Source organism: Mus pahari, chromosome 20 (assembly GCF_900095145.1).
Source record: "Mus pahari chromosome 20, PAHARI_EIJ_v1.1, whole genome shotgun sequence".
In the NCBI taxonomy this organism is placed as follows: domain Eukaryota; kingdom Metazoa; phylum Chordata; class Mammalia; order Rodentia; family Muridae; genus Mus; species Mus pahari.
In genome coordinates this window covers 35,307,108-35,329,256 of record NC_034609.1, presented here as the reverse complement: position 1 = coordinate 35,329,256, position 22,149 = coordinate 35,307,108, and the positions used below count along the sequence as shown (strand labels likewise).

The following is a 22,149-nucleotide window of genomic DNA, read 5'->3' as shown; positions in this document are numbered from 1 at the left end:
AACCAACAGCAACAACAACAACAAAAAATCAAGCCAGGCAGTGGTGGCGCACGCCTTTAATCCCAGCACTCGGGAGGCAGAGGCAGGCAGATTTCTGAGTTAGAGGCCAGCCTGGTCTACAAAGTGAGTTCCAGGACAGCCAGAGCTATACAGAGAAACCCTGTCTCGAAAAAAAACAGAAAAAGAAAAAAACAAAACAAAACAAAAAACGAATAGACTCATCTTTTCTGCAGATTTGGAATAAATGATGAATGTAATGGGTGATTGGGCCTTGGGATTTGAGAGGTCCGTTATGTTATCTGGGGTTGCAGTCTCCTGAACACGTGAGTGGGGTTGGTGGGGTTTCATTCTGAAACTCCACAGTCATGTGGCTAACAGGTCAGTGTCACTTGCCAGCAAGGTATTTCAGTTCCTCACACACCGATCTCTCTAGAGAGGCAGGCAGTGGTGACCCATGCCTGTGACCCTAACACTCAGGAAACTGAGGCAGAAGGCTCATGATTGAAGGCCAGCCTCAGCGGTATAGCAAGACTTTGTGTCAGGGGAGGAGAGACTGATGGGACATTTTAGGTCAGTCTTGTGGGGTACAGAGGGACTGGGGGATTGGGCGGAGAGGGGTGGCGCCTTCACACCTGAGCGCTGACTGTGATGAGTCCTGGTTCATGGTCAGCTGAAAGGGATCTTTCCTCCTTTTTCTGAACAGATCCCGAATCAGCAAGGTGGAACTCTTTAGATCATTCCAGAAGCTGCTGAGCAGCATTGCAGACGACGAACAGCCGGACTCCGTCAGGTGATACTGTCTGTCCCTCTGTTCTCCTGTCTGTAAAGACTTCTCTGGTTCTGGCTTATGTTTGCTGAGCTTCTTAGGCTCAGTGAGCCAGTGGGCACTTACAGCTCACCAGAGAGAATGGGAAGTTGTCAGTTTGTGTCAGGGTCTTACCTAAGTTAGAGGAGAGGCTGCTCTTACAGGAAGCACAGAAGGGTAAGAGGAAGGTTTGGTTTTAGTCTTACTTACGCATTTATGTACTTAATTTGAGATAGGACCTCACTGCCCAGGTTGGCCTGAAACTGAAACCCACGCCAGCTTAAGCTCAAACCCACAGCAGTTTGCCTGCTTCCGCTTCCCATGTACCAGGATGACAGCACTGGTTTTTTGGGGGGTTTTTTGTTTTTAATTTTTTTTTTTTTTTTTTTTGGTTTTTCGAGACAGGGTTTCTCTATATAGCCCTGGCTGTCCTGGAACTCACTTTGTAGACCAGGCTGGCCTCGAACTCAGAAATCCACCTGCCTCTGCCTCCCGAGTGCTGGGATTAAAGGCGTGCGCCACCACGCCCGGCTGTTTTTAAATTTTATCATTTGCCTGATTGGCTGACATGATGCTGGGATGGGGCCCAGGGCCTCTGGTGGTTAGCTACAGGAGCACAGTTTGAAATTATCAAATTCATGGATCCCTCATCTTCATTAACAAGAAAAATTATTAAATTATTAAAATAAGACTGAAGTCAGTATTTACTGCAAGAAGCATAGTCTCTGTGCATCCACCACTCCTGTGCCATCGTGTGAGCATGCACACACACACACACATACATCCACCACTCCTGTGCCATCGTGTGAGCACACACACACACACATACATCCACCACTCCTGTGCCATCGTGTGAGCATGCACACACACACACACACACATCCACCACTCCTGTGCCATCGTGTGAGCATGCACACACACACATCCACCACTCCTGTGCCATCGTGTGAGCACACACACACACACACATCCACCACTCCTGTGCCATCGTGTGAGCACGCACACACACACACATACATCCACCACTCCTGTGCCATCATGTGAGCACACACATACACACACACATACATCCACCACTCCTGTGCCATCGTGTGAGCATGCACACACACACACATACATCCACCACTCCTGTGCCATCGTGTGAGCATGCACACACACACACATACATCCACCACTCCTGTGCAATCATGTGAGCATGCACACACACACACACACACACGCATACATACACACACACAATTAAACGTAATAAAATGGGGGAGATGGCTCAGAAGCTAAGAAGAGCACTGGCTGCTCTTACAGAGGACCCAGTTTCACCTCCCAGCACCCACATAGTGGCCGACAGCCATTTATAACTCCAACCCCAGGGAACCTGGCACCATTTTCAGGCCTCCCCAGACCCTGCATGCACATGGTACTCAGTCAAGAAAAACGCCCTTACGCATGACATAATTAATAATAATAAGAGTAAAGAACAGGAGTGAAATAGGATAAAATTGCATTAGTATGTTGTCTTTGTTGTTGTTGTTGTTGTTGTTGTTGTTGTAATAAAAAAAGGACCTGGTAAACACCACTTCAGGAAGACTTTTTTTGGTTCACAGTTGAAGGGGGACAGTCCTTAGTGGCAGGAAGATGAGGTGGCAGCTTATACTGCATGGATGGTCAGCTCCACTTTTCCTTTTGTTGTCTGGGACCCCAGCCCACGTGTGGTGCTGCCCACATCCAGGGTGGGCCTTCCCACCTGAGTCAGACCTTCCCAGAAAGCAGCACCCTCGCAGACATGCCTAGAAGTAAAATGAAGATTGGTTATCAGAGTCTCAGTTATTTGATGGTAATGATAATAATAAGCCATGTCGCTGAGAAGAATATAAGTAAAAATACTGCATGTAAAGTGCTTGACCCAGGCCTGGCTTATAGTTGGTTTTAACAACCAGTAACAGATTTTATTTATACAACTCTCGGGGAGTCTGGCTGCAGAGAAGGCTCAGTAGTTAAGATCATTTGCTGCTCCTCCAGGGTTCAAGTCCCAGGACTCAGGTCTGGTGGCTCACTCCAGTTCTAAGGGATCTAATGCCCTCTTCTGCACACCATGAGCATGGGGCCCAAGCGTGCTGCACAGACACACATGCAAGCAAAACGCTCACAGGCATAAAATAAAATTTTTTAATTAAAAAAATCTTCTGTGTATGAGATATATGTGCTGCAGAAATATTAAAGAAAGATTTCTGCAGATGTTTGTGAAAGATGGTAAAGAAGTCTATTCAAGAGATGTAGGGGTAAGAAACTGGGCTCAAATCCCAGCACTTGGGAGGCAGAGACAGGCAGATTTCTGAGTTCGAGGCCAGCCTGGTCTACAGAGGGAGTTCCAGGACAGCCAGGGCTACACAGAGAAACCCTATCTCAAAAAAACCACCAAAAAAAAAGAAAGAAAGAAAAGAAACTGGGCTCAACTCCCAAGTACAAGAACAAGTGGAGACTTTGAGCCAGGAGCAGAATGCTTTGGCATATGGAAAAAAAAAAAAAATTTAAGCTAATTTCAAAGCTAGGGTAGAGTAATTCTTAGTAAACCTAAATAGGATTAAATACTAAATAGGATTCTTGCTAGAGGCAGGCAGGGTAATGAGCTAGAAAGTAAGGGAAAAAAAAACTTTCCCCCTTTGAGTTAGTGTCTCATGAGGCAACTAGCCTCAGACTTGCTACATAGCCGAGGATGGCCTTGGCGGCTCCGCCCTCCAGTCTCTGCCTTCCAAGTGCTGGGATTAGGGGTCTGCTCCACACCTGGCTCACTCAGTTCAGAGCATCAAAGGCAGAGCTTTGTGCTGATCACAAGCACTCAGCTGGCCGAGCTACCCGCCCAGCCCAGAGTGAAGAACTGGCTCCAGTACTGAAGGGGATGAAAGAAAGAGTGAGAGCCAGAGCTGCTGTTAAACAGACACAGGAGAGGTCCAGCTCAAAGCAGAAAGCCAGGGCAGAACTCAAGGCCAAGACAAGGACTCAGAGGACGCCCACCCACATTTTGGTCCTGGTCCGAATCTAAAGAAAATCTCGTAAGAATTACAGAGTACTGGGCACTTTCCACCTGAGAGGCTAAAGGGTGTCAACTGCAGCACATAGCAGGAGAATGTAGATGTCACAAGAAGGGTCTCGTCTCTAGGTCCTCTGGTGAAAACCCTAAGTCAGGGCTGGGGTAGACAGCTCAGTTACAGGAGGAGGAGACTGTCCAGTGTACGCGAAACTGTGATCCTCCGCACCACAGAGAAAAGAAAACTTTTATCTGATCGTACAAGGGCCGTACAAAGCCAGTGTTCTGTGATTCTAACCTGCTTAAGCCTGCACTGCTGTAACATGAGTTCCCTGTGGAGTGGAGGGACAGACCGCTCCCTCTGCTCCTCTCCTGCTGCTTGGATCTGCCCAGTGGCTCTGAGGGCGGGCACTCAGTTAGAGCTGTGCTTGATGGCATGTGTGCATTAGGGTAATGAAGAAGCTGGACACCTATCAGGAGTACAAGGATGCTGCGTCCGCCTACCAGGAAGCCTGGGGTGCCCTCCGCAGGATACAGCCGTTTGCGAACTGGATCAGAAACCCGCCTGACTACCACCAGTTTAAATGAACTCCCGCTGGTCTCAGGGCCTTCATATTGGTCTGCCTCTCCCTCATGCTGAACAAACCCCTGCTGTTCTGGTGGTTAAATCCAAGGAGAAAGAGCTGCCTTCTCCCAGAGCGCTGCACCTCTCTGGTGTCATAAATGGAACCCAGAACCTCAGCCATCTGTCCTTGACTGGAGCAGCTCCGTGCTAAGATAGCCTCTCAGTAGCCCTTGGTATCTGCCGTCAATTGTATTTTATTGGTTCTTTAAAATATAGCATCAGATGCTTTTAAAGTAATCTGCAGCAGCTCTGGTGTATATCTTCTTACATTGATTCAGCAAGTATGCGTTGGGCTGAAATCATCTTAGGAAGCTGGAAACTTTACAGCCTCTCCTGGACTCATGAAAAAAATGTATTTCCTGTTTCCAGCCTTCTTTTTGAGAACCATCATTTCATGGTCGGAGTTTACCATCAGGCTCAGCACAGGACTGGCCTTGGAAAGCTCTGTTCTCAGACTTACCAAGAAAGGTTGGTTGGCTGGGGTTTTGGTTTTGAGACAGAGTCTCACTTTAAAGCCACCATCATTCCCCTTCTCTCTTCCTCTCCTCTCCTCTCCTCTCCTCTCCTCTCCTCTCCCTCCCCTCCCCTCCCCTCCTCTCTTTTGCTTGAGACAGGGTCCCTCTCTATAGCCCAGGCTGGCCTTGAACTCAACACACAGCCAAGGGTGACCTTGAACTCTGATCTTCCCACCTCTGCCTCTTAGTGTCACCTCACACTTTGCTTCTAGGATTCTCTTCTGAGCAGTGTCTCGAGGGCCACTATAGTTTTGTAACTGCCAGTAGCCACCATCTTTTCCTACCACACAGAGGCAGCCAGCCGAGAATGAAGGATCCAGCCTGTACAGACCGCAGGAGGCAAATGCCACGTTTCCTGTCTACCCTCGGTCACCAACATTATCCGGTCTGAACCTTGGGCCAAACCCACGAGCACCTCTAGAGCCAAGGTGGTTCTGATTGTCATTTGACGTGTGTCCCTCCTGTGGTCCTTCCTCTCTGGGCTCTGGCTGCAGCAAACCTGTTTTCTTTGGTGAAGTCAGAGAATATGAGGACATTCATGCTTGTCCCCACTCCCCACACAGCCAGCCCACTGGTGCCCATAGACCAACACCAGGAACAGGCCAGCCAGCAGGACACTTTGCCCCAATCATCAGAGAAACTAGGAAGGGCCTTCCATGTGGTAGGCAAATGCTCTACCACAGCCACCAGCTATACCCCACCCAGGGTTTCTTTTTTAATTAATGTGAAGGATTTTGCATTTTAAACTGTAGAAAAACTAGAAGCCCCTCAGAAATGAAGCTGCACAGGAATTGGAATAGCAACTCTACCCATACATAATTCCACAAAATTTTGTCTTCAACTAAAAAAAAATCCAGATTTGATTCTGGAGGGAAGATTACATTTACCTGTGTGCCTAAATAGAGTCTGATGTTAGGACTCTGTGTGCGTGCGCGTGCGCGTGTGTTTAAGTTTTCTTTTCCTCAGAATTTTTAGAACTTGGTTTGCTTCAGTCGTGTGTATATACATGTGTGTGCACATAGTTCTTCCTTCAGGATGGAGGGATGTCACGTCAAATGCCCATGTTTTAATGGATTCCCCAGTGCCAGGCGTGAGCTCACTGTCTGAGGAAATGAAGTTGCTGTGGAGAAGACGGGCTGCCCTGGCTGCCAGTGCCTTAATGGAGAGGTGCAGGCCGTCTGACCTGCTTGTGTCTGTGGCTGCTGGAAAGCTGCCCCCACCCAGACCTTGACATTTTTGGCCTAAGGACAAGGTTCCTAAGCCAGAGTTTTCCAGTTTCTAAACACCAGCCATTTGGCTAGTTAAGTTTGGAAGTGTCACCTGCCATCGGTGCTGCTGGGAAAGCCAGAGCTGTTGGGAGCCCCAGGGCAGCACAAAGGTCACTGAAGTAGGAAACAGCCTCCAAATAAAACCAGAACTTGTGCATCGCGTCTGGGTGTGTGTGTGTGTGTGTGTGTGTGTTTGTTCATGAGCCCAAGCAAACCTTCCCAAAGGAATAGAGCTGGTTATCCAAAGAGCCAGGCACCCTCCGTATGTATGTATGTATGTGTGTGTGTGTATATATATATATAAGCTAGGCAGTGTTGGTTTGTGCCTTCAATTCCAGCGGATAAAAGTTGAAGGCCAGCCTGGTCTACAGAGCTAGTTCCAGGACATTCAGGGCTACCTTCTACCTTGAGAAACAAAAACAAAACCAAAAAACTGAAACTAAAACTAGCTGTGTCTGTAACTGGACCAACCTGTTTCCCTGTAAAGCCATCCAAGTATATCCCAAATGATTTTCAGGTGGTCCTGTAGCCCAAAGGGCAGAGAAATGAGCCAGAGACACTTCAGAGCTGGAGAAAGCAGCCTTTCAAGTCAGTCTTTATTTCTTTAAACTGGGGACAGTGGGTGGTAGGCAGCACTTGTTTTGTTTTTTGTTTTTTTTTTGGTTGGTTTGTTTGTTTTTGGTTTTTCGAGACAGGGTTTCTCTGTGTAGCCCCGGCTGTCCTGGAACTCACTCTGTAGACCAGGCTGGCCTCGAACTCAGAAATCTGCCTGTCTCTGCCTCCCAAGTGCTGGGATTAAAGCGTGTGCCACCACTGCCTGGTGGAGGCAGCACTTGTTAACACATGCAAGTTGCTACTTTCAATCTCCTACACTAGAAAAAAACAAAACCACCCATTTGGTTGGTTGGTAATGTTGGTTTGTTTGGTGACGTTTTGGGGCTGAGGCCCTGCTGGCCTCTAACTCGTGATGTCCCATCCTAGTTTCCCAAAACTGCTGTTACAGACGGGTGCTCCATGCCTGGCCAACAGTCAGTGTTTACTTAGGGCATTAGAGGAATGCAGATCTTGTGGGAGTTTATGAAGGTCTACAGTTTTCTGTGCACCTGTTTTTGTTTTTGTTCTTTAAATGTAATTATACCTCAATTTAGAATGTGTTAGAAAAAAAGTCCTTATTACTTGGGATCAGAATAAACAAGTACAGCCATAGACGCAAATCACATGATAGTACCAACTCTGCCACCAACAACCAGTTGTATGCAGGGAAGGTATTTAACTTTTGACTTCTGACCTCCGTTGTGTTCTACAAAAGCAAGTGCCAACAATTAGGATGCTCAAGTGTTTTCAAGTGTAGGATCAGTTTTCTCGTTTTTTTTTAAAAAAGTTGTATGCTGATAATCAATCTCGGCATCTTTCGAATGCTAAGCAAGCACTCTACCTCTGAATTTTCCCCAGCTCCGCTTTTTAGCAACTCTTAATTGGGTGGGGTGTGGCAATACATACCTTAAATTCCTGCAGGGGAGGCAGAGGCAGGCATACTTCTGAGTTTAAGGCCAGCCTGGTCTACAGAGTTCAGTCCAGCCAGAGCTAAGGAGTAATATCCTGGCTCAAAAACAAAGGCAAAAGAAACCTCTTAATTGCCTAATTAAAGCACTGGAGAATTTTCCTCAATGTAGTGATGCCGTGACAGTGACACTCTGACCTGCCTATGGCCTCAGTTATATTAGTGATGGGGAAGGAGGGGGCTTTTGTTAATCTAGGGACCTGGGGACTCTGGTCTGGATTTACTGTTTTGCCCTTATCCAGATGAGTCAGCAAGGGTTGGGAACCAACATTTCAAATCAAGTCTTTTGGCACCACTTTTGGGTGTCCAAGTGTTGCAGAGCCTCCGGGGGAAAAAGGCAGAAAAGTCATTCCAAGTAGGAACCCAAACTGCCAGACGTTGGTCTCAAGTACACGTCCCTTGAAGCTGGCCCCATTCCAAAGGGAAGAGCTCACAATGGAAACAGTGGCAGGCATCTGTCCAGGCAGCCAGGAGAATGAAAAGCCCATTGAACCCAGAGGCGTCTCCCAGGGAGGCACGGTGGGCCCCTCAGCAGTGAGACCAACCTGGCCACTGGGTGGATCACAGAGCCCTTTCCCAGATCTGTCTTCCTTTCAACAGCAGGCCTTTATGTGAGCCTGCCAGGGAACTGCTGAGGAAGTATACCAGGAGCAACTCCCACTTCCCCGACAGGAGATGATGCTTATTAGCCTCGGGTGCCGTCTGCCTCAGAGTTGGGTTGAGAAGAAAAGTGTGCTTCTTGAAGTCTTAGGATCCTGGTCCTTCCCGATATTTATATTCACTCCTCCTATACACGAGTTCAGCACCTTCCTGGTTTTGGTTTTATTTCTGCCTCTTGTGGGGCTATTTTGGCCTCGGAGAAATGCCCTTCCCACTGGTATTCTCCTGCGGTAGTAATGTTGTTCAGCTAACCCAGTGCTGTCAGGAGTGCCTCTCTATGGAAGCTTATCAGTAACTGCTGTACTGGGAGACTGGCCAGGCAGAGGGGGAAGGGAGTATATGAGAGAAAAGAGCTCTGCTGGGAACATTCATATTACCTTCCATACTCTACTTGAAAGCCCAGCTCTGCCTTGATGTCTGTCTCCTGCAGTTCTTAGGTCATGATCCTAACTCCCCATATGACAGTGGTAGCACATGACAGAATCTCTGAGGGTGATCAGGCAGAGCCCTCAGGAATGGGATTGGTGTGATGGCATGATGGTACCTGCCCTGTCTTAGAGTCATACAAGACTCTGCCTCAATAAACACCTCAGAAAGATCCCCACCAATTACAACATAGTTAGAAGATGACCATCGAGAAACCGATTGCGTCTCACTAATTAATCTGTCAATTAACCCACGTATTAACTAATTAGCTCACATATTGAATCTGTTCTTCCTGGCATATGAAAGATCAATCTGTTGTTTATGAAGCACCTGCCTTACCATAGTTTAGTATAACAACCAACCAGATTAGGATAAGGGCCATAGCTAGGGTGGGAGGGGGGTGGCTCACACCTTTAACACCAGCACTCAGGAGGCAGGAACAGGCAGATCCCTGGTTTAAAGGCCAGCCTGGTCTACAGAGCAAGTTCCAGGACAGCCAGGACTACACAGAGAAACACTGTCTCAAAAAACTAGGTAGATAGGTAGATAGATAGCCAGCCACAGGAGTTTAGTTTTTTTGCTTGAAATACTTCAGAATTCTAAAACTATGGAGTATAAAATTGGTGCAAGGCTCACAAACCCAATCTTCAAGAAATCAAAACTCACGTTAAACTGGAATGTACTTCATGTTCAAAGCAGATCCATTCTGTCCCGGCTGACTCCATGCGAGATCTAAGAAGCATATGTACATTCCTTTGGAATATGCACAAGGGCAGGCCTCCTCCCCATCTGACCTAGCAGAGCACAGGTGAATCTGGCACTGGGTTAGAGTCGAATGTGGCCCCAGGATGTCCTGGGTTTAATCCTAGGAAGGTAATTAATCTTTCTCAGAGTGTCAGTATCCTCGCCCACTGGCATCGGGTCTGTGAGGGTGAAATTCGGTCACATACAGCACAGGTTTGAGGGGAGGGCTGTCTCCTGCACGGACAGTGATTTGTACCTGGGAGCTTCCAGTCTGGGTCTGCCCTTCAGCTCAGAAGCAACTGTGTCCGATCTGCTGTCTAGACTTACAGAGCTTTCCCCACCCAACCTAAAAGCTTACCCTCAATGGAAGCCTACTGGTCAAACCTGGTGGTGCCTGCGTGCTGGTGGCCACTGCTCAGCCCACATCTGCTTCACTGTAGGACCCAGAGGGAAGGACTGAAGCCGCTGATGACAGACCTACACATTTCCTCCTACTTTGTGACTTTGCCTCCTAGCCACCCACGAGGATTTTGTCTTGTCAGTTTCTTTCTCCTTGAGAAGGAGAAATGGCTGTACTTTTTTAAACCTTTCTATGACCCAGTCCAATGTAGAATCTTTTTAGGAGCATTTTTTTTCCGTTGATTATTTATTCACTTTACAACCTGATCACAGCCCCCCTCCCTCCTCCCAGCCACCCTCAAACCTCCTCCAATAGGAGCATTTCTATTGCTGCCTCCAAATGCTGCTCAAAAGAAATCCTCAGAAGGCAGGGATGAGGGAAAGGGGAGAGAGGGATGTGGGTAGAGCTCTGCATCTGAGGTTTGGAGGATGAGGGTCTGGGAGGATGCACACTCTCCCCACGATGCTCCTTAGCTCATGTAAGGCCTTATTTAACCCAATGAAATGAAACTCGTGTTGGGGTTAATGGCCCGAGCCCATAGGGTACTTACCACACAAACATGAACACCTGAGTTCAGTCTCCAGCACCCACATAAAGCCAAGCATGATAAAGCTAGGTGCAACTGTGCGTACCAGTAACCACAGCAACGAGGGAACCAGGAGGGCCACTGGGCTCACTGGCCAGCAGGCAAAGCCTAAAGGGCCAGTCCAGGTCCCAGTGAGACACCCTGTCTCAAAAAACAAGGTGGAGAGCTCCTGAGGAACTAAGGTGGCTGACTCTGGGCTGCCAATTTGCACACGCATATATATACATGCACACGCACACACTCACCTCTGCATGTGCATACACAAAACCAAAGTAACACCTTTACCAGGCAAGGCACGGTACCAGCAGTGATGGAGGAGACTGGATGGATGACTAGGTTTTCAGGCATGTACCATATACACCCAGCTCCGGTGCTATTTATATTGTAAACACGGTCAGTTTCTTATCGTGTGCCACTCTGTATCACACCAGAGCCCACCAGACTGACCTCAGACTCATACCCATCTCAGCCTTGGAGTGCTGGATCACAGTCCTTCATGACTGCTATTACTCATGTTGTCCTGTGTCTACTGGGCCTGGTCTCTCCCACTTCCCTTTTCTTACATTCCTTGTTATTCTTGGCCTTCTGGGGGACTTCTATTGAGGTGGCATTGATGACTCATGTCTGGATATGGCATGCATCTCTACAGTACTCAGATGCACATTTGCTATATCCTTTCCTCCAGCTCTGCTTGTGTCTCCTGGCAATACTGTTTGCTTATTTTTCTCCCCAAATGTTTTGGGAGTCTGTGTTAAATTTATTTCTAAATGTTTCTAGGTTTTGCTCCTGCCAGCAATAAAACATTTGTTTTCTTTTTTTAACATTTATTTTATATATGTGAATACACCGTCACTCTCTTCAGACACACCAGAAGAGAGCATCAGAATCCAATACAGATGGTTGTGAGCCACCCTGTGGTTGCTGGAAAATGAACTGAGGACCTCTGGAAGAGCAGTCGGTGCTCTTGACTACAGAGCCATCTCTACAGCCCCCAACATTTTTTTTTCCCTTTCTTTCCTTTTTTTCTATTCTGTCCTCTAGTTGGCTATAGCTGGTATAGAAGAGCATCAGAACCTGTAAGTGGGCTGCGGTTGGCCCGTGGCAGCCTGTGAGGCAAGTTTGAGGCCCTGGGTTTGCTTCCAGCATCACACACATAACTGACCTGCTGCTCAGCAGTCATGTTCCACAATTTTCATAGCTTCTCCTGATATTCAAAATATTAAAAAAGCAGTTATGCATACAGTTAAGGTTTGTTCCTTACTTAGGCTTCTTCTTTTTTTATTTTCTTGGTTTTTCAAGACAGGGTTTCTCTGTATAGCCCTGGCTGTACTGGAACTCACTCTGTAGACCAGGCTGGCCTCGAACTCAGAAATCTGTCTGCCTCTGCCTCCCGAGTTCTGGGATTAAAGGCCTGCGTCACCATGCCCGGCTTTAGGTTTTATTTTTATTTTCTTATCATTTATTCTATAAAGTGAGGACTGCTTCCCAGACTTCCTAGCATGGGCACAGTGAGCTGTTTCTCTAGCCTTGTTGTATGAGCTGCTGAAGCAAGCTCTGCTTTTGGTCTGAGGTCTCATTAGCCATCTTCCTTTTTGCTATTGAGTATTTGTCTTTAAAAAAAAAAAAACAAAACCTCTGTGGATCAAGCTGACCTCAACTTCTGGCACTTCTCCAGTCTCAGCCTGACTGCTGGGAGTTTTGCTGTCAATGTTTTGTTTTTTAAACTTCATTTATTAGCCGGGCAGTAGTGTCTTCAGACACTCCAGAAGAGGGCGTCAGAACTTCTTTGGATGGTTATGAGCCATCATGTGGTTGCTGGGATTTGAACTCCGGACGTTCGGTAGAGCAGTCAGGTGCTCTTACCCACTGAGCCATCTCACCAGCCCCCCAAGGCAACTCTTATAAGGACAACATTAATTTTGTCTGGCTTACAGGTTCAGAGGTTCAGTCCATTATCACCTAGGTGGGAACATGGCAGCATCCAGGCAGGCATGGTGCAGGAGTTGAGATTCCTATATTTTGATTTGAAGGCTGCTAGCAGAATACTGGTTTCCAGGAAGCAAGGATGAGGGTCTTAAAGCCCACACCCACAATGACATGTCTACACCTACTAGGCCACACCCACTGGAATAGGGCCACACCTCCTAATAGTGTCACTCCCTGGGCCAAGCATATAGAAACCATCACATGTATGCAATATATCCACCTCAACTCACCTACACTCACTTTTCATCTTTCTTTTTAAAAACTTTTTGTATATAAATGTTTTGCTTACATATATGTATGTGCACTTTGCCTGGTACCCGAGACGAGAGGATGTTTGATACTCTAGAGCTGGAGTGACAGATGGCTCTGTGCCATTTTGTGAGTGCTGGGACCCAAGCCCAGACCTTCTGCAGGAGCAGTAAGGCTCTTAAACACTGAGAAATCTAATCTCCCCAGCATGTCCCTATTGTATTGTTTTTTTTTTCTATCAGAATAATATTGAATAGTAGTGATTGCAGTTTTTTTAATTTAGGGCTTCATGCATACAGGCATCTACATCTCAGTTGTATCCCCAGAACTGTATTTAAAAAATAGTAATTTGGAGACAGAGCCCCACTCCATGTTCACAGGCTAAACTTCTGACTCTGCCCTAAGCCCCCACATAGCTGGTATTATAAACCCTAGGCAGCAGGCACAGCCTAGATTTTTCACATTTTGTACATACGGGTGTTTTGCCTATATATATAATACATATGTCTGCATACCTTGTGTGTACATCTTGGAGCCTCTGAAACAGGAATTACAGATAATTTGTGAGCCACCACATGGGTGCTTGGAAGCAAGCCCAGGTCCTCAGGCAGAACAGCCAGTGCGCTTACCTGCTGAGCCATTTCTCCTATCCCTAAAGATTTTATTTATTTATATTTATCTATTTACTTATTGTTTTTTTTTTCAAGACAGGGTTTCTCTGTGTAGCTCTGGCTGTCCTGAAACTCACTCTATAGACCAGGCTGTCCTCAAACTCAGAAATCCNCCTGCCTCTGCCTCCTGAGTTCTGGGATTAAAGGCATGCACCACCACGCCCGGCTTTATTTTTTTTTTTTAAAGATTTATTTATTATATGTAAGTACACTGTAGCTGTCTTCAGACACTCCAGAAGAGGGTGTCGGATTTTGTTACGGGTGGTTATGAGCCACCATGTGGTTGCTGGGATTTGAACTCCAGACCTTCGGAAGAGCAATCTTACCCACTGAGCCATCTCACCAGCCCCATTTATTTTTTCATGGACATTAGGGAGAGGGTTTGTTAGAGGCCAGGTGGGCCCTGGGTCCCCTGGGGCTAGTTACAAGCAGTTGTGAGCTGCCCTGTGTGGGTGCTAGGAACCAAACTATGATCTTCTGGTAGAATAGTACGTTCTAACCAAGATACCCCGAACCAGAGTGGTGGGTTTTGAAGCTCATGTTCTCCTGCTGTTTCACCATTGTCTTTAAAGTTTGATTTTTACTTTTTTTTTTTTTTTTAAGATTTACTTTTATTTATTTTATGTAAGTACACTGTAGCTGTCTTCAGACACTCCAGAGAGGGAGTCAGATCTTGTTAGGGATGGTTATGAGCCACCATGTGGTTGCTGGGATTTGAATTCCGGACCTTCGGAAGAGCAGTCGTTGCTCTTACCCACTGAGCCATCTCACCAGCCCTGATTTTTACTTTTAATTGTGTGTGCATATAAATTCTGGTAAGTTTGAAGAGTCTAGAGGTGTGAGACGCTGCATGCCACCTACTGGTAACCGAACCTGGGTCTGCTGAAGAACACTTTCCACCACTGAGCCCCTTTCAATACTTCCCACCGTGGCACTGACAAGTGTACCTGTAACTTGTCCATGTCCAACACAGTATAATCCTGTACAGTACACATGGTTAAACAGCTCACTATTGCACAGATGGGGCTGTTTGGTAGTATAAACAGGGCCAAGTCCTCTTGAGCACATTGTAATAGGAACAAGCAGATGATTGAACACAGTCAACCACATTAGTCTTAAATCTCATTTGGTGTCTCAGTTCTGTCACCTCTGCAATGTCTGAAAATTAGACTCTTACCTTACAGGCCTATTGATCATCTGGTATCTAAGAGGTGTTCCATATATGATAGCTATGAACTACTTAAAAACAGGGTTAAAGGTGTAGCTAAATTGGAAGAGTGCTCGCCCAATACGCAAGCCCTGGGCTCCATTCCCTGCAAATCACAAAACCAGATGTGATGGTACATGCTTGCAATCCTAGCACTCAGGAGGGACAGGAGGATTAGAATTTAAGGTAGTCCTTGGCTATTTAGTAAGCTAGAGACCAACCTGGGATATGAGACTGCCTTTAAGAAATCTACAGTCAGCTGGGCAGTGGTGGCGCACGCCTTTAATCCTAGCACTTGGGAGGCAGAGGCCGGTCAGGCGAATTTCTGAGTTTGAGGCCAGCCTGGTCTACAGTGTGAGCTCCAGGACAGTCAGGGCTACACAGAAAAAGAAAGAAAAGCCGGACGTGGTGGCGCACGCCTTCAATCCCAGCACTCGGGAGGCAGAGGCAGGCGGATTTCTGAGTTCGAGGCCAGCCTGGTCTACAAAGTGAGTTCCAGGACAGCCAGAGCTACACGGAGAAACCCTGTCTCGAAAAACCAAAAAAAAAAAAAGAAAGAAAGAAAGAAAAAGAAATCTACAGTCGGCTTCGGTGACACTTGCCTTTGGAGATTTGTCCTGCTGTTTCTTCCCAGGTGCATTTGTGGGTTTGTGGTTAGGCCAGAAATAGATGAAAAGGAAAGCTAACTCTCCCTTCTGCTTGCTCTCTTCCGATGGAGACTCGCTATCCCAAGCAGGACTGCTTGTGGCCCAAGGCCAGAGTCCTTCAAGGGACTTTTGAGAAATGGTCTGTTGGTCCAACTTGGCCTCAGTGATACCCCTGCCTCAGCCTTCCAAGCAAGCGTGCGCACACACACACACACACACACACACACACACATGCAAAACCACAAAGGTTCTTCCATGTAACTCTGGATGCCCTGGAACTAGCTCCAGATGCTGGCTGGCCTTGAACTCAGGTATCTGTCTCTCTGCTTCTAGAATTAAAGGTATATGCCACCACACCAGTCCAAGGAACTCTGGTCTGTACTAGAAGGGTAGTAGTGGTGTATATTCCTTTAATCCCAGGGAGGCAGGGACAAACAGATCTTTGGAGGCCAGCTTGGTCTACAGAGGGGATACCAGGACAGAAAAACTGTGTCAAAACAAAAAACAAAAAAATGACAAACGTGTTCTTCCTCACAGGAGGTTACAAAGCTGGTAAGCATCGCTTGCAAAGAATCTGAGAATGAAAGCAACACACAGGAAAAGAAAACCAAGAAAGGAGGTTTAATGTTATCATGTAATGCTTATAGCCAGTGAACAAACCAACCTATGCTAGCTCAAACGGTAAATTGCCTTTTTACAGCCTAGGCCAGTCTCAGAAAGCTGCTGCATGTTGCAGGATTTGGTCACACTGTGAACCCCCGAGAATGTGAACTGTAAAAATCTGGGTCTTGTTCTGGTGTGGCTCAGCCCTAGGACACACCCTTAAACCCAAGAGCTTTCTGTAGGAACTAAACAAAGTAAAGAGGCAGAGCAAGCAGCCACTTGACGGGAGTGAACATAAGAAAACCCGGGAAGAGAAAGGAGGGTCTGGGAGCTGAAGGGTGTTTAAGACCTCGTGAGCTTTTCATCTTCTGGGATATCGTGAAGTAGCAATCAGCTGGGTACGCTCTGCCTCTCTAAGCCTTCTGGCTTTCACCATAGCATCTGACTCCCAGTCTTCAATTTGGCACATCCAATCAATGTTTGGGGGTTTTGTTTTGAAAACAGGTGCATGTGACCACAAGACTCCCCATAACAAGGGCCTGTGCTTCCCTTTCCCATTGGTCACCCGAGACCAGGGTCTCCTTGCTTCTAGCTTCACACTACCCGCAAAGACAGACAGACATTCTTCTTCTTTCTTCTCTCTCTCTCTCTCTCTCTTTTTTTTTTTTTTTTTTTTTTTTTTTTTTTGAGGCAAGTTGGGAAAAAAAAAAACCCTACAAGATCTTTGTGATAAGAATTATTTCTTCCAATTCCAGTTGAGAGATATCAGAGAGCCATGTCAGCCTGTTAATACATCCTGGTAACAGTGAAATTAAAGGGCTTGACAGGCATTGGTGACACACCCAGAGGCAGAGGCAAGTGACCCCTGCAGCCCCAGGCCAGCTGGGACTACAAGTGAGACATCAAAAAACCAAGAGCAGGAGCTGGAGAGACGACTTAGCAGCTAAGAGCACGGTCTCCAGGGGACCCACACGGCAGCTCACAACCATTTGTTAACTCCAGTCAGTTCTAAGGAATTTGATACCCTCTCTGTCTACCATGGGCACCAGGCAAACAAGTGGTGCATAGACACACATGCAGGCAAAACAGCCATACACATCAAATAAGGTAAATTTCTTAAGTTCATGATTCTTGGGCTGGAGAGATGACTCAGTGGTTAGGGGCACTGACTGCTCTTCCAGAGGTCCTGAGTTCAAATCACAGCAACCACATGGTGGCTCACAACCATCTCTAATGGGATCTGATGCCCTCTTCTGGTGTGTCTGAAGACAACTACAGTGTACTCATTAAATAAATAAATCTAAAAAAAAACATGATTCTCATTCACAGGCCCTTACTTTTAGATCACTCACTGGGTTCCATTGGTTCCCTTATCCTGATGATTGACGTAAGGCTATAGTCACCAACACAGTTCATGTGGAAGATGTAAAGCCACTTTCTTGAAGATGCTTTTGTGTCCTAACAAGCATCTATACTAATGACTGGTGAGAACCTTAAAGAACAAGGGTTTGTTCCAGGCATGGTGGTGCCTACCTTTGATTCCAGCACTCGGGAGGCAGAGGCAGAAGGATCTCTGAGTTCAAGGCCAGCCTGGTTTTATTACAAGCTCCAGGACAGCCAGGACTACATAGAGAGACCCTATCTCAAACAAAAGAACACAGCACATATAAAGGACGTGTGTATGTCAGGCTAGAATGTAAATAAAGACTTAATAAAAGCCAGGTGTCTTGGCCCACACATGTGATCCAGTGCCCAGAAAGCTAAGGTAGATAACAAGTTGGAGACCAGCCTGAACTACACAGTGAAACCTTGTCTCAAAACAAAAAAATCCAGTGTATCAGCACATGTTTTATTTTTTAAAGAAAGATTTATTTTTATATGTATGAATGCTCTATCTGCATATACACCTGCCCACAGGGAAAGGGCATCAGATCACATCACATATGGTTGTGAGCCACCATGTGGTTGCTGGGAATTAAGCTCAGGACCCATTGCCCTTAACTGCTGAGCCATCTCTTCAGCCCCCTCTGCTTTACAAACATACACACATATGTTACTTATATATGTAAGCAAAAAATATGTATACATAGAGCTAGAGAGATAGCTCTTCATTTAAGAGCACTGGCTTTTCCAGAGGACCTGGGTTCAATCCCCAGCACCCACATAGCAGTTCACAACTGTCTAGTTCCAAATCCAGACCACACCCACACAGACACACATGCAGGCAAAACACCAATAAATAATTTTTTAAAGTATATTCACTTAAAATTTTGCTACTCAAATACTGAAAAAAAAAAAAAAAAACCAAACCCATACAATTTTCCATAAGCAGCAGACTCAGAAAAAGCGGTAAAAGCGAGACTTTGCAGTACAGACCTTTTTACACAGTCCTGAAATCTGAACCTGTGACTTATTGACCCTTTTTGATACCAGCCAGCACTTCCCGTCCTAGGCTAGGCCCCTCTCTCCCCTGCAAGCCCTTCTCCAAGCCTGACAGGCAGGAGCCACTCCTGACTCATGGAGGTGAATGACAGACACGGTCACACCGTGGTGCCTTTATAAGGAGGCTTTATTGTTAATTATTTACCTTAATAGTCTCAGAAAGAAGAATAGATTAGCTCAGTCCAACATGATTTGCAGTTGGCAAAATCTAGTGAAGCAAGTGTTCTGATTGCTAAGGATTTAATTTGGGTGCTTTTAATACTCAGCCATCTAACACTTTCAACATAATCCAGAACTATGCATCAGCCCCTCCTTTTCAGTTTACCACCACACCTACTGCCCTTCATTACGGAAATATCGTCATTAAATATGATTCCCAGAGGACAGGTTCCCTGGAGCATATAGCCATGAGGACAGTGCACAAAGAGAAAACTGAAAATAAAACTCTGTATGATAATTTACTAATCTAAGGAAACAAAACCTTCCAATATATTAAGAAATAAATCCAGTTACAAATGCACTAGTAGGTCTGTGTGGAGGCTCTGGCAGAGTAACTGAGAACAGCCAGTTATTTACAAGAGACACAAGCAGGAAGGGCGCACCTAGCCCAGCATGGGCCTCAGAAGCCAAAAGTGTTCTCTCCGCTGTAGGCCACATACAAGAATCCATCTTCGTCTTTTTCCTTCTCGTAAAGCTGTCCCATAGTTAGGCTTGAAAGAGAAAAAAAAAAAAGATTGAGAATTGAGTCCAGGTATCAAGAGGAAAAACAAGGCCTAAGGATAAGGAGCTTTGTGGTTGGTGGCTGGGAGGTAAAAATAATTCAGGTACCTGCTGTGACCTGCAATCTGCTCAACTGAAAGAAAACAGAGGCATGGAAAGCTGAAGATGGGCTGAGGGGTGGCAGTGGCTCAGTGACAACATTAACCTAGCAGGCACAGAGCCCACAAAAAGAGGGCAGAGATCACAACAAATTAGGATCCAGGCACAGCACATGCCTAGAATCCCCGCACTCATGTTGAAACCTGTAAGGAAGCCAACTCCTTGGAGATGGAAGGGAACATCCCACACTACGAAAGGTCCTTGTCACAATGAACATGTCTTAGTATTTATTTAAATATTTATAACTCAGACTCAATGTCAAAGATACATGTGGAACCCTATGATGAACACACTCAGGCCCCAGAGATCTTACACGCTATCATCAAAGAGATCCGTATGCGCAATGCAAAGCTCCCATGGTATCTGGGACCCAAAGAACCTTTCCTAGGCCAGGGATGTACGTCAGTGGTAGAGCAGGCCTAGGCTGGATCCCCATTATTTCAAGAAAATAAAATGTAATAAGACTGCTCAAGCTTCCAAAGAACCCCAAAAATAGGATCCCTTAACTAAACACGTGGGTGGGGACCCAGCTTGCCTTATGCTTTGAAACAGACTGCAGGAAAGAGCTAAGCTAGTTCTCTGCCAGGAAACTGAGTTGTCTCAATGAGAGTAGTAACACCTACTGCAACCGCATACAAGCATCAGCCATGTGACCATGCTGATGAAGTATGAGCACAAGCGGTAGGTCAACCAGGACCAATGGGAAGATGCTGACCCAAGAACAAGTCACTGTGCCACAAGTTGTTTAAATATGGACACAGCAGAGAAGTAACTCAGCTGGTAGAGTTCTTGCACAGTATAGCTACAACATGGGTTCAGACCAGACCCCAGTCCATCCCACACTGCATAAAAAAGCCTAAGATATGGTAGCCAAACCTATAATCCGAGCACTAACAGGAGGATTGTAAATTCAAGGTCACCTGTGGCTCCATATCAAATTCTAGGCCAGCCTTGCTACATAAGACCTTGTCTCCAAAACAACTAAATACATTGCATACCAAGGACCAATGGGGAAAATAAAGAGGGATTCAGGGTCTCAGTTCATCCCTGGCCTTTGTTGCTGGTGTTTGACTGAGACCAGTATGTAAACAAAGGACACACCCATTAATCAAGGGGGAGTTTCTGCTTTCCTTTTTCACTTCCCACCCCATTTGCACGCTAAGCACAAATGGCAGTGTGAGTAGATTAATAAGTAATAATGTGGAGGATGAATATGGATAAGAAAGCCTGTTGTCTTTTCCAATCACAACAGTTCTCGATGTGAGGCTCTCTTAATCTGGAATTTGTGAAATGACTCTCAGGATGGGCTACAGAGAAGATGGAGCAATTAGGAGCACTTGTTGCCCTTGCAGAAGACCCAGGTTCCCAGCACCCAAAGGGCAGTTCACAACCATCTGTAACTTCAGTTCCAGAGAATCTGATATCCTTTTATGACCTCCGTGGGCAGCAGACATACACAGTGCACACATATATACATTTGGGTAACTCTCATGCACATAAATTAAAATCTAAAAAACAGAAAGAGGACAAGCATCTCTGAACAGCGCTGTCTAATCAATCCCTACAGTTGAGGGAAGAGAACCCATCTGGCTACTTCTACAACAGGAGTCACCAGCTTGATTCAGCAACTGAAATGTGGATATGAACTGAGGTTCGCTAAGTGGCAAAACACAAGATTTCAAAATAAAGCAAGTTAGGTTACATGCTGAAATGACAACTCTGTGTAGCCCAGGCTGGTCTTGAACTCAGAGATCCTGTCTCTGCCTGTGGCTGAGATTAACGATGTGCATCACCACACCTGGCAAGTTCACCCGTGTTTAACTTGTTGAGTATTAAAGAGCTTCTAGAATTTTTAAAACCCACATGAGGCTTCATGTCATTTCCATGGAAGCCCAGTCCTGGTATAGAAGGAAGCTGGTTCATGAGAACACCGACTGTGTTGATTTTCACGTCAACCTGAGCCACCTTTGGGATCTCTAGAGAGCTATATAAGCATCTCCACGAATGACATGAAATCAGAATGACATGAAATCAGATATCTTGTGGTGGGACTCAGGCTCCCCCCACCCCATCGGTAGCCTGGCTGTTCTGGAAATTGAACTGTAAACAGATCTGGCTTTGAACTTGGTCCCATCTGGCTCTGCCTCCCAAGTGCTGGGACTAAAGGTGTGTGCCCCACCACCTAGCTAGAAAACATCACCAACCTGTACTGTCTCCAAGTGAATACACGGGTAGGTCAATCCCAATGACCTAACATCAGATCCTTGTACCTTTGGCAAGGATCTTCCTCAGAACAGTGCGCCTCATACAAACTAACAAACATCCCATCAATAAAAGTTCACTCAAATGAAGCAGACGCAGGCAATACTGACCCTGTGTAGGAGATAGTTTATAGCAGAGGCAGGCATGTTAGTCTAGGACATGTTCTCTATATAAACCTCACTCAGGGCAGATGATCGTCCCTCTCAGAGACAAGACTTGAGCACTTGCACTGAGCTGGCCGTCAGAACGGCCAGGAGTCCTAAAGCTGAGGCAGCTCTAACATACCTGCCAGGCAAGCTACCCAGACCTGCAGACAGGTCAAGTGAGCCATGACTTCCTCCCTAAGGTACTGGGGTGTGTATGTAGAAGACACCCAAAGCCTTCAGTACAATGCACTCTCATGCTGGAGCATCTAGAAAAGACAATGCTGAGGATGTGGGGGCACTGCTACCTTCTAACTCTTGATTCTCATGAATTAAGAAATGGAAAATACCAGCCAGGCGTGGTGGCGCACGCCTTTAATCCCAGCACTCGGGAGGCAGAGGCAGGTGGATTTCTGAGTTCAAGGCCAGCCTGGTCTACAGAGTGAGT

The 22,149-nt window shown here is 46.3% G+C and overlaps 2 protein-coding genes across 3 annotated transcripts in view; one reads left to right on the top strand and one right to left on the bottom strand.

Annotated features, from left to right (window-relative positions):
• Positions 1-4,630, top strand: part of Adat1 (adenosine deaminase tRNA specific 1) — a 20,239-nt gene extending 15,609 nt beyond the window's left edge. For both annotated transcript variants that reach the window (XM_021220664.2, XM_029532748.1), the window contains 2 exons: positions 704-790; positions 4,277-4,630. In XM_021220664.2, coding sequence (XP_021076323.1) covers positions 704-790; positions 4,277-4,415 — 226 coding nt within the window. In that variant the 3' untranslated portion in view covers positions 4,416-4,630. The remainder of the gene's footprint in view (positions 1-703; positions 791-4,276) is intronic.
• A 13,896-nt stretch (positions 4,631-18,526) lies between these two features.
• Gabarapl2 (GABA type A receptor associated protein like 2) overlaps positions 18,527-22,149 on the bottom strand; it is an 11,277-nt gene continuing 7,654 nt past the window's right edge. The window contains exon 4 of the mRNA XM_021220327.1: positions 18,527-19,127. Coding sequence (XP_021075986.1) covers positions 19,037-19,127 — 91 coding nt within the window. The 3' untranslated portion in view covers positions 18,527-19,036. The remainder of the gene's footprint in view (positions 19,128-22,149) is intronic.